We start from the raw sequence: 13,216 nt of genomic DNA, 5'->3' as shown, positions 1-13,216 counted from the left end.
GCCACCCGGGATCCTACCACAATTGAGTATCTCAATTTAAATCCCTCTGCAGACCTACACACTGCAAGGGCAAGAAGAAAAGAAGCCACTAAGGACCATCCCTCGCGGATCATCCAATTGATATGGAGATCCAAAAGGAATATATTCTCTCAAGTTCCCTAACAGCTCATGAACGTTTGATCTCATATCAGGGACAGACGTAGAGGACGTGGTCCACTGTATCATAAGTCCTGCAATCCGGACATTGACTTGAATCCACCAAACGAAACCTAGCCAAACTTGCCCAAAAGGCACCATGCCCAGAGAGACTCTGTGTGATATACCGATTGGGGGAGACCCATCTAATTGCACCTAAATTAAACACTATAGTAAATATACCAAGCATGTAGTGACCTGTGGGGGATTCAACCCACCTGATCTGCCAAGACACAAGGCCCCAGTCTTCAATCTCCTGCTTTCGTTCTGACGTCAATAGGTTATTTAGCTTGGAAATGTAGCATTCCTTATGCTCATTAGTCAAGATATCTATTGGTTTGACTCCAGCTATAACACAGATTGCCTCCTACTGTTACTGTTCTGTAACCGCTTATAACAGCCAGCAAGAGGAGTCGCTGGGCCTGTAGCAAAATGTCCGAGCAATACCTAAAAGCCATGTGGTGAACCCAGACAGGCACAGCGTACAGCATAGTAGCTTCACTGATATGTTTCTATATAAAGCATCAGTGGCCTTTTTTGCTACATACTGTAGATGTTCCTTGAACCGAAAATTCTCATCAAGGACAATACCCAGTTATTTCTGAGTCGTAACGTACCAAATGGGGATACCATCCATCTGAACCCGGATTATTCGGGAAGCAGCCAATTGGGCTTTAAGCAACATCATTGGGCTTTCTCTAGGCTGAAAATCATGTTGGAAACTCCATAGTCAATGTGTCGTGTGACAAATGGTGTTCACATTGAATGGTGTTCAATGTGAACACAATTTGTCACACGACACATATCCAGCCGATAGGAGAGTTCAACCCATACTTTAATCAGCAAGTCTGTAGTAATTGATGACAGCTGCTTCAATCCTGTGTATCAAGTCAGGTAGGTCAGCTGGTAATGGTGGCACACATGCACTTGATCCTTTATAAACCCCCAAAGAAAAAAAATGCATGGGGTCAGATTGGGCGAACATGGCTAACACGCACCGTCATCTGGTCCCTGGCGAACGATCCAGCAGTTGGGGAGAATTTCATTCAACCAATCACATACAGTGTTATGCCAGTGAAGAGATGCACCATCTTGCTGCCAATTAAAGTTCTGTGGTTGGTATTGAAGTTGAGGAAAGAGCCATAGTTGTAGTATATCAAACTAGTTCATTCCAGATAAAATTGCTTCCATGAAAAAGAAGGGCTCATAAACTTGCTGTCAGGATACAGCACAAAAACATTCGGTTTTGGGGAGTCTTGTTCACACTGCAATATTTGTGAGGATTTTCTGATCCTCAGATAAACACATTATAAGTATTTACTTTTCCATTAAAAATGTTGATTCATCACTGAATATAACATAGAAAAGTCTTCATAGTCACGATGATCATTCCATTTGCAAAGCTAGCGTGCAAACCATAATCTATAGACTTTAGAGCTTATGCACAGCTAAAATATTCTGAGTTGCTCTTTGATTTAATATGTAATAAATCAATGTATGTGAAACTTGAGAAATATTACATAGCTTTAAAACCCCGATATCAGTTTTGAAACATGCAGTATAATTTAACCATTTAACCACATGCGTAATTACTGTATACATTACATAGCTGATAGTCATCAGGTCTGTGTACTAATGAAGAAATGAAATTACTGAGCATTTACTTGTAGGATTAAGAAGATCATCAACAAAGGACCACAAATGTACTTTATGATCTTAAATACGATTCACAAAATATTATAAAATTAATAAAATAAAAATGAGAAATGGTCAGTTTATATTATTACATCAATAAATAATGTTTAAAATAAATGAATATGTCACAGACAAGAATATTGGAATTATATATAATTTGTTTTACAGTTTCATAATAGTGAAGTCTTTAATCAATTACAGTTATCCCTCACTACCCGCCGGTTTGGCATTCAGTTTTACTTATTCGTGACTGCCTTGCCCAATTTTCTAAAGAGTAAATTTTACTAGTATAACTGCAAACAAATTAAAAAATTTCCTTAAAACTAATAAATAAATGGTGTGGTTAACAGCATCACTTTTTATTGAGTTGTTTCATTTTTTTGCAAAACATGGTGACCTTTATCTGAAAACAAAGCCTTTGCTATCTAAAATTCCTTTAATTAATATTGCTCCAGGACATCCAGAAGAAGTAAAATTTCTGTTTCCTAATACAGCAGTGTCAGCAAATATGTCAGCTCTAATTCAACCTTTGGATCAAGGATCATTGCCGCTTTCAAAGTCTGTTATCTGAAGTGGACTTTCAGTGAATTGATAAGTGAAACAGAGGTGGATAATTCATTGACTGTGAGTGAGTGGTGGAAAAATTACACCACTGCAGATTGATGAAATTAAACCATCAATCAGCAGAATTTGTGGCCTGACATTGGTAAGAAAAAATGAAACTGAAAAAACAAAGAAAACAATACTGCTGATAAAATTTTGGATGATATTGTACAAATAGCACATAAAATTCAACATCTGAATGTCGATGAAATTGACGTTCAGGAACTGATACACTGTGACAAGGAAGAGCTCACAGAAGAAGAACTTGAAGAGCTGATAACACAGACTTTACCTATTAAGAAGTTAACTCGTAAGAAGTTATGAGTGAACTACTAAATTTAAAATTGTAAAAAAAATTTTTTGTTCAGCTAGGCAGTTAATAATGAAGGTTTCTGAAACTAACCCTTTTGTAGAATGGTCATTAAATTTTAAACGACAGCAAGAAACAGCATTAGCGCCATAAACCAAAGAGATTACAAGTTTTTTTAAGGAATAAAATAGGTTAACAATAGGCCTACATTATGTTGTTAAATCATTCTGTTCTCAGTGTTCAGTGTTTACAGTTTTATACATATTGTAAATAAGTTTTTCATTGTTCAAAATTAAAATAAAAACATGACGTGAAAAAAATACAATACTGTACTGTACTGCCATAAAAAATTTATTATGGCTGCACTCTTTCATAAATATGTAGAATGTTAAAACATAGTTTTTTAATAGGTACTTCAGTGTACAAAGTTGACATTCAGGTTATTTAAGGAAGTAACCCCCTTTTTGCCATATAAATTTGGTTTTGGTAATCGCAGTTTTGTTATTCACACTATTTACACGGAACAGAATCCCCGCAAATAGCAATGGATTACTGTAATAATCAATCAATAATAGAAGATAATTAGAATCGGAGTTTAGGATTTTCTAACAAATACAGTTAAATTTAATGTGTTTTTTAAATATTTATGCAAATTAGTGTTTTCAAATATATAGTGTGTATGTAGAACGTTTCTCTGCAAATAACCTGTTAAGTTCACATCCCTACATTTTTTTATGGGTTCTTTTTAATTTAGTCTTAATTATTCACTTTATAAGGCATTAAAATAGTTTTTCAGCATAAAGAACAGAATACAACTAAAAACAAAACATAAATTTTAAAACCTAATATGTTTAGACTCTTTTGAAGAAAATTTATCTATAAGGGAGAAATACTAAGAACTTCTCAAATTTAGTAATGTTTACTGTGTTACATTTTTAAGCAGAACTGAAATTTTAATTAAATTAAGTCTGTTATTAAAATGGAATACACACAACTTTATTTTAGAAAATAAAAATGAGAGTGAAACTGACCTTTCTTATGAGAAAAATAACAAAACAATATTTAATTAACTGCAAAGCAAACTCACCACTCTCTCCAAAATAGAATCATTTGCTTCAATTAACAAATCAAATTTTTCTTCATTATCTCTTCTTATAATATTACCTCGAATCTGCTGATGTTGAAAAATAGTATTCAGTCTAAAAAAAAAAATATTTATTTAATTATTATGCAAACTTTCCCATTATCTTTATAATTTAACAGTGGATAAAACACATGATATAAAGTGAATGTGAAATGTTATTAAATTATACTTTATTTACTACACCAACAAATTACAAGGTTTGGGTGATAAAATTTGCACACATATGCGTAGCATGGGAATGAAAAGAAATATTGAAATGAAGTATAAAGTACAATACCTTAGCTACAAAATGCAGTATTCACTTTTTAATATAATCCCCGTTTACACTGATACACTTTTCCCAACATGTGACAAGATTTTGCATTCAATTACTGAAAAATTCTGGCAGTTTTTCTCAGATCCAAGTGGCTACAGCTTCCTTCACCTCATTGTTGGTAGTACAATGATTATCTTTGAGATCCCTCTTGAGATGAGGGAAGAAGTGGAAGTCATACAGAGCCAAATCCGGCAGATGAGGAATAGGCTCAAACTTCAGCTTGTAGAGAACTATCAGAGTTTGCGTGGTACCCACCATGTAGATTCTACAATAACCCAATTACTCGATAATGTGGCCTGCTCATTCTTTAGATATGCCTAACTGAATAACGATGTGTTGCTGGGTGATTCGCTGATCACTTTGAGGCAAATCGTCCAACCCCTTTCGGTATTTCTCATCAGTCACAGAAACTGATTGTTCGCTGCGAGGTGCGTCCTCAATTGTCACCTTACAAGCTTTGCATTCGTGAAATTTCAATGCCCACCTATTCACAGTACTCCTGTCAACAGTTTCACTACCATAAACCACTTTTAAACGATGAAAAATATTCATAGGATTCACATTTTCTGCTGTTAAAAATTTGATCATTGAACTGTTTTGACCATGTTGACATATTGGCCGTACTCGACTCCATTTTAACTGCTACTGAAAACAAACCGGTAAACAAATTTCAATGCATTATCACAGATTTGTAGAAGGGGATTTTAGCTATCATACACTGCCATGCCCAACTCAATAGTACCTTTTGTCTCCATGTAGCATGCTAGTGTAAAAGTGTACAAAATTTATCAGCCAAGCTTCATATTATCAGGTTTTACATATAGAGGTCACTCAATGTCAAATCAACAGTACACTTGACATCAGCCTCATGGTTCCTTCTTTGTTCATTTTTATCTTATAAGAAACAAAAAACAGAAAAAATACTTTTTACAACATTTTTTGAAGTTACATTTTCAAGTTACAGAGTCTTGAAATTGCCAAAATTACCAGATTAAGTGAGATTTTTGACCAAGTTTAGTTAGGGAAAAGTCAAGGTTAAGGTTAGGTAGGGTTGGGTACAACAATTCCATATATTGAACTTTCTACAATGTCAGTAAACATAACCTCCTAATGCTTGCTTCACTCACTAACTTCATCTAATTAATCTGAAATATTTAACTGGCCAATTATTATTAGGCTTGAGTCCATAATTGTAACGGAAAATAGGTGAATATGTAGAACTGTTGATGAGAGCCTGTTATACAAAAGAAAAAAAAACAATCACTTGAGCTTTTTTCCCCACAAAACTGGGTAATTAATAAAAGTGAGTTTCCATTTTACTGTTTTTCTATTTCGATGATTGTATTAATTAGATTGGTGTAATAAATGCTTACTTTTAGAAAATAACAAATTGTAGTTGCGCCCATCTAATAGAAAAGGACCCTTATAAATTAACATCAAAATCATAATGACACATTTTAATCACATCTGTAGTTTAAATGGGTCAACAGATCCTTCAGAAAGTTTTCTTTCAAACACCTTCAGATACTATTAAATAAAAGTAAAGTATTAACTACCATCAACACGTGCTCATAAAGTCACAAACTCATATAACACAAATAGCTAGAGGGGAAAAATGAAGAGAATAGCAAAGAGAGGAAGGTGTAGAAAGTTCAGTAAAAGTAATGAAAGTCACATTCACAACATAAGGTCATTTGATTTTTTTTTTTTTTAATTCAAATGAAATGTCCTCTATATATGATATACTATATGATAAATGTAAGAAACATTTCTTCCAATAGAAAAAATTCTTACTTTTTTCTTATGTCACTAGCAGAAATATTTATTATAGGTGTTAAATAGTAAAATGTACTAAACCAATTTCATTATTCTTATATGATGTTCCCTTTATATGAATTATTATGATAATTAACTATATAATAATTCACTATAAAAAAAAGTACATAAACTGCTTGATTACCTTGTCATAGTTCATGTTACAACAAAACCAATTATTTTTAAACTATTATGTATAAATTTTATTAAAAAACAAAACAAACTTAACCACCAAACACAGTAACACAAAATCCTAAAAAAAAAACTAATACCAATAGTAAACTTTCATGGGATCCTGCATAATCAGTTGGTACACTATTCTATCAACAAATAACTGAAATAAAAACTTAAAAGATTTAGAAAACATAAACACTAACAACCTCAAAATCTTTTAAGAACAACCCAACTCCACTGCCATTATGGGAAATTTAGAGTTAGCACAGTGGTCAATGTGTTGATCAATTATTCAAATTTTAAAAAAATCTTATTTAATTAATACCTGTCAAATATTTATATAATTTTAGGTGTTCATCACCACTTGCAAACAACCACAAAGAATTCCATACAAGTATGGATCACCCAAAGCAGAAATTTAAGCATATTATTGAAAATACTACATAAATATGTATGAATCCATATCATCTGAATAGAAATAAGTTGCTACTAATGATTTAACTTAGATAAGAGCAAATAAATTCACTCATGCTTCACTCATGCTATATGGTTACATATGATTAATTGTGTGTCGACCAATATTTTGTCGTTTTGGACAAATATGAGCCAAATCGGAACGTAAATAAAGTTTATTGAAATATCTTGACTCCTGTGCCTTCAAGCATGTCCACTTTTTGCAAAAATATTTCTTTTCGCGTAACTAATATATATTCTGTATATGAGCCAAATTGGACCATAAATACAGTTTTCCAAAATATCTTGACCCCAAGCACTACCTAGCGGGCCAAACTAATTCAGAAACCTTCACAGGCTGAGCACAACAACTCATCAAAGATTCATCACAATCAGATGAATGGTGTAGGAATGCATACGAGACAAACAAACAAACATTCATTTTTATATATTATATAGAAGATAAACCTTAAACTATTTGCAACCATGTGTTTCTGGACCTTCCATGAGATCAAGTCCTAAGTAACCTACTTTCACTTTTTCATAAAAATGAAAACACTCTACTGTTCTATTATGACTGAATCATTCATCTCTTAATCTCTTATATATATAAATGTCCCGTATGCATTTCTATACCATTTATCTGATGGTGATGAAATTTTGTTGAGTTTTGTATACACCGGCGAAGGCTTCTGTATTAGTTTGGATCCGCTAGGTGGCGCTGGGGTCGAGATATTTTGAAAATTTGTATTTATGGTCCAATTTGTCTCATATACAGAATACATATTAGTTACATGAAAAGAAATATTTTTGCAAAAAATGAACATGCTAGGAGGCACTGGGGTCAAGATACTGTAAAAATTGTATTTATGGTTCGATTGGGCTCACATTCAAAATATGGGTTAGTTACATGGAAAGAAACACCTCTGAAAAAATGGACTTGCCAGATGGTGCTGGGTTTTAGATATCTGAAAGAATTGCATTTATGGTCTGATTTGGCTCATATTCAGAATCTATATTAGTTACGTGAAATGAAATATTTTAATGAAAAATTGAGAAAGACTAATATAATAAAATAAGAATAATTAATATAGTAATTATAAATGTCTTGAAATATTAAGTAATCCAAAGTATATTTGAGTGTTAAGAAATGACAGATGGTTAGTAAAGATAATAACATACTTCAAAAATTAATCTACTTACATTTGAAGTATCTTTTGACTTTCATTTCCTACTAGAGAATTAAATGCAGGAAAGGTTGTATAGAAATCCCAATTTTCACTTTGTAAATTATTTGAATCCTTTATTAAGTTCATCAACATCTGCATTCCACTCTAAATAAAAATGAAATTAAACATTGATATCAACAAAAGTATAGTGATAACTTATTTTTTAATCAACTGATACACTCAGTATTATTACCTCCCACAATGTGATACACTCAGTATTATTACCTCCCACAATGTTTATAACACAAAAATAATAAGAAAATGACAAACAATTTTCATTTTTACACTATTTGCTGTAGTATTTCTTTCGACTGTCTTACAAGTAAAATACCTAAGATACAAGTAACACTAATCAGAACTGCTTCTCTGACAGTAATGACAATCAGCATAATTTCTTTAACAGTAATCTTTATTAAAACAGTTTCTGTGAACTGAGAATTGAATGTCTCCTTCACTTTAATGGGCTTGGAATACTGATATGCAACATTATGTTTGGGTCAAAAGTAGTCAACAATAGAAAACACTTTACTCAGTAAACTTGACCAATTATTAAAATTGATACAATTAGTTAACATGACACAAAATCTTTTAACTCTTAAGAATGATTTTGTAATTTTTAGGAGTGGATTGTGACATGTCAGTTTGGGGAACTTACGTATTAACGCCACCGCAGCTACAGCTTTAGGTTATGTTGACTTTGTGTACTAACAAATCGTATGTATATCAAAATAACCTAACTAAATATAACCTACGCTCGCTTCACTCACTAACTTCTTATAATTAACATTGAATATGCATAATATATACAACTTATTAATAATATAACCTTAATGTTAAGGCACCGAAATCCAATTAATGTTAATCCACCGAAATCCAATTGACTACTTTGTTTTTAAATAAAGCTGTAGCTGCGGTGCCGTTAATACGTAGTACCGAGGTTAGCGAGCGTAGGTTATATTTTATATTTAGTTAGGTTATTTTGATATACGTACGATTTGTCAGTACACGAAGTCAACATAACCTAAAGCTGTAGCTACGGTGTCGTTAATACCTTGGTTACAATAATAGTGACACCAATCATATATATATATATATATATTTCTAATAACTATTCTCCATTACAACCACACAAAATCATCAAAAGGGTTAAATATAAGAATATTTTTTTCATGATATTACATTTTCAAAAGAAAACTTCTTTGAAAAAATGTTGGATATCATTCTTGTTAACTTCCATCTACATTATCCTTCCTCTTTCATCTGATGTATTGTCACATTTTTCAACTGTAGGTCACATGCTGATTTTCCATGGGACATGAAAATTTATATTTAAAAAAAAAATTAACAATGATAGAGTAATAATATAATTTAGGTACATATTTTTATCAGAACAGCATACATTAAAAATTGGAGCTAATATTTGACCACATTGAAAACCCACAAGGAACGATCAGAAAGTAAGTTACCCCCTCTATGAAACAAACACATATTTATGACATTTTTTTTTTTCAGTGAACACAAAACTACATATTTTTGGCTATTTTTCGACATCACCAAGTTTTTCTAAACACTTTTCATCATACTTGTGACAAGTTTTTCAGTTCTACTTATAAAAATTTCGTCCAATTTCCTTCAACCATTTAAGGACCGCTTCCTTTAGTTCATCATTAGCAAAATACTCCCCTCCTAGGTCTTGCTTGAGGGGACCAAACAGGTGGTAATCGCAGGGTGCTAGGTCAGGGCTGTAAAGCAGATGAGACCATACTTACCACTTGAATTTTTGCAGTAACTCCTTTGTTACATGAGCTGAATGATGAGTAGTATTGTTGCGAAGAAAAACGACCCCATTATTCAATGCTCCAGGTCTTCGATCTTTAATGGCTTTACTCAATTTTTTTTTAAAGTCTCACAGTAAGATTTTGCATTGATTTTGTTCCTCAGGGTATAAATTCACTATAAACAACTCCCTCAGGATCAAAAACGACTGTCAGCATAACCTTTCGAACATGTGGGAATGTTTTCACTTTTTTTGGCTGCGGCGAATTTTTGCGTCTTCATGTGACGCTTGTTTAGTCTCAGGAATGTAATGAAGCACCCAGCTCTCATCCCTTGTGATGATTTGTTTCAAAAACTGTGGACCAGTCCTGGAATAACGTTAAAGAAAAAAAAGAGCAGATGCAAAACGTTGATGTTTGTGGTTGTCAGTCAACCATGATGCGGCATCCATCATGCACACATCTTACAGTAAGCAAGCTGATAGTGAATAATCACAAACTACCACAACTGATGTTAAGTTCTCTTGTAATCTTTCTAATTTTAATGTACCGGTCACTCAAGATCATTTTATTCACACATTCTGTGTTACCTGTTGTGTTTGCAGCTGAAGGATGCCCAGCACACAGTTCTTCAATCACATTTGTTTTTCCGAACATTTGGCACCATTTTGTGATTATGGGACATGACATTGCATTCTCATCACATACCTCAAACTTGAAGATGAATTTCACAAAACTGTAATTTTTGCCCATAAAAATCGGACTGCTGAATGCACTTCTAATCTGGACGAGACACTTAGAGGATTTAATGTCATGCAGAATTGCTGCTGGGGGAGCATGAAGACAACACAATCAGTGCAACTGCTATTACAAGACATCAATATATAACTTTCAGTTCAAGAAAACAGCAAGAATGTATCTTTTTTGATACACCTCTCGTACAATAGAAATTAGTTTTATATGTAACTCTCAGCCAAGTTAAGATTTCAATAAAAATTACTTCTGAATTAATCAACATATCAACTAAACCATAGAAAAAAGCTTAAGTTACATTAATATTTATTACTAATATACACCCTGAAAATGATTGTTGATCAGTTGAACACACTGCCCTGCCTGCCTAATCTGTACCTGCAAATCCTGCACGAATGATCCCCTTCTTTAATCCTTGGTGACCCAGAAATAGTAGCAGGACTACAAACTTATTAAATTAATGGAGACAGTACCAATCTTATTAAAATTATAAAACACTGAGGATATTCTGTTGTTTCTTTGTATATGTTGTTATAATCTATTCTTTTCTATAGCAAACTTCTCCATGTGAGCCAAATGAGGAGTTAAAATTACTGATTTATGATTTGCACCATTAAAGTAAAAATGCATTCACTAATTTCTTTTATTGTTTTATATGCATGTCCTTTAATTGCATGCATGACCCTTTCATTGCATTCTATTACTACTTTTAACATCTAGTTAATGAACTGCATAACTTGTTGAAAAGAAAGGAAAAGCCTTTGTGACTGAATGTCCAAATAGAACCTATCAAATATTTACCACATGATTTTTCATCTGAGGTATGCTGTCTTAAGTTAAATTTGGGATACCATTGACTTCCAGTAATGTATTTATTGGTTTGCAGTTAACCCAATTGTAATCTTTCTAGGTTTTTTTAATAAATCTCTCCTGTGAAGTAAAGATAATTTTATTTTCATGATTAAGATTTATGGCAAATCAATCATTTAATTTTCTTAATCTCTCAATTCAAAATTTTTATTCAAATTTTCTTCAACAGATATATTTTTAAAAGCTGACAATCAAAATATAATTTAAATGTATCACTATCAGTATCTTACCTCCCCCTGACATATGTTGATATTATGATCTACAATGAAATTAACGAATCCTTAATCTTTTTCAATTGTTGTCCACATTGAAGAACCACTATCTACTTACCTGTTTTAACCCATAAAAAACTTTCTTAGCTAAAAAAAAAAAACAATTCCATGATTGCTGCGAGATGATTTACCCATTGCGGACAGTAATAAAAATAATTGAAACAAAAACTATTTGTTTAAAAAATGTAATTAGGTTTGCCATTACAAATCAATAGTCTTATATGCAACATAACTATAACAACAGACCAGATGGCTCAAACCTTGCACTATAAGACCAAAAAAGTAAGAGCAGCCAGTTAATAGATGATTAAATAAAACTACAATTACCTCCATAAAAAAAATTCAAAAGAACAGAATTCAATTTTGAAGAGAAATGAATGAAGAATACAAGGGTTTTCACACTTTATATATTCCTACCTATCATAAGAGAAATTCCTTTATCCTTTCGTAACAGTATAAAATATCCAAACAAATTTGTTTATTAAATTACAGAAATCTGCAAACAGGAAAATTCCATGGGCCATTATTGTAAAGGAGATATTTTTATATTTGTAACTAATATAAAATATGAAAGTATGAATTCACCCACACACAGGTAGAATGAAAAGTGTATTTTGAATACTACCTTACTTATGCTGTGTTCAACACAACAGCTATGCTGTTTGTAGTATTGAGATTTTACTACAGCTAGTAATTGTGTTAGTGCAATAATGTACCACGTTACTCAATTTGTTAGTTCTTAGAATATTTGTGTAGCTAGTACTTCATCATCTCTTATGTTTTTGTTAATAGTGGTATAACTTTAAATACAGCAGCCAAGTAATTAATTTATAAATAACTCTATTCAGTCGGAACCAAATGAAAACATAAAATATCAAAACATATAATTTGTACATGTAATTTTCAGGGCAGACTATTACACCACACGGTATGTTTACAACAACAGAATAGCTCTTAAAGTGAACTGAGTACAGACAATCAGTTTGACAGGACTGATTCATACGCAACACTGAACTAATCATATATGTCTGTTTCATGGCAGATGATCATTGTATATAAATTACAATCACATAAATAATTTTGGTTGAAAGTTAACTATTTAAAAGGCTGTTAACATATCAGGACAGAGGAAAGATTGGTAAACATAAATGTCTTAAACATAAAAAAATGCAGTTGATGTAAAAATCTTTTATAAAAAATAAAAATTACAACTCACTTACTACGTAACTAGAAATATAGTTACCTACAATATTTTCAAAATTATAATCCAGTCACATCCTTTAACAGTAATCTGAAATTCACCAAGAATGAGATAGGATCAGTCTTGAAAAGATCTTATGGAAGTATACTTTGTATTATTTATAGTTATTGATGGTTTTTAAAATTATTTTTTAAGTGCTGATCTGAGATGTTCATTTTCAATAGTAATCTAAGAACGTAAAAATATTATAATTGATAAGAATGTCTTATACTTTTTTTAACTCTACTTGATAATGGGCCATGGGAACAATAAATTAAAACTATTTAGAATTTTATAATTACAAGAATAAATATGAATAAAGTTTGAATTAAAAGGAACTGTGTTTACGACATTTTACTGTAGGTCTCTTAT

The 13,216-nt window shown here is 32.0% G+C and overlaps 1 protein-coding gene across 1 annotated transcript in view; it reads right to left on the bottom strand.

Annotated features, from left to right (window-relative positions):
* Rrp6 (exosome component Rrp6) overlaps window positions 1-13,216 on the bottom strand; it is an 83,041-nt gene that overhangs the window by 68,671 nt on the left and 1,154 nt on the right. Inside the window, exons 2-3 of the mRNA XM_075357058.1 lie at window positions 7,909-8,039; window positions 3,891-4,002 (exon numbers count right to left, since the gene is read on the bottom strand). Of these exons, the coding sequence (XP_075213173.1) occupies window positions 3,891-4,002; window positions 7,909-8,039 (243 nt within the window). The remainder of the gene's footprint in view (window positions 1-3,890; window positions 4,003-7,908; window positions 8,040-13,216) is intronic.

Source organism: Lycorma delicatula, chromosome 2, assembly GCF_047948215.1.
Source record: "Lycorma delicatula isolate Av1 chromosome 2, ASM4794821v1, whole genome shotgun sequence".
Taxonomy (NCBI): domain Eukaryota; kingdom Metazoa; phylum Arthropoda; class Insecta; order Hemiptera; family Fulgoridae; genus Lycorma; species Lycorma delicatula.
Note: the sequence above shows the minus strand (reverse complement) of the source record. Positions and strands in the feature narration are given on the sequence as shown.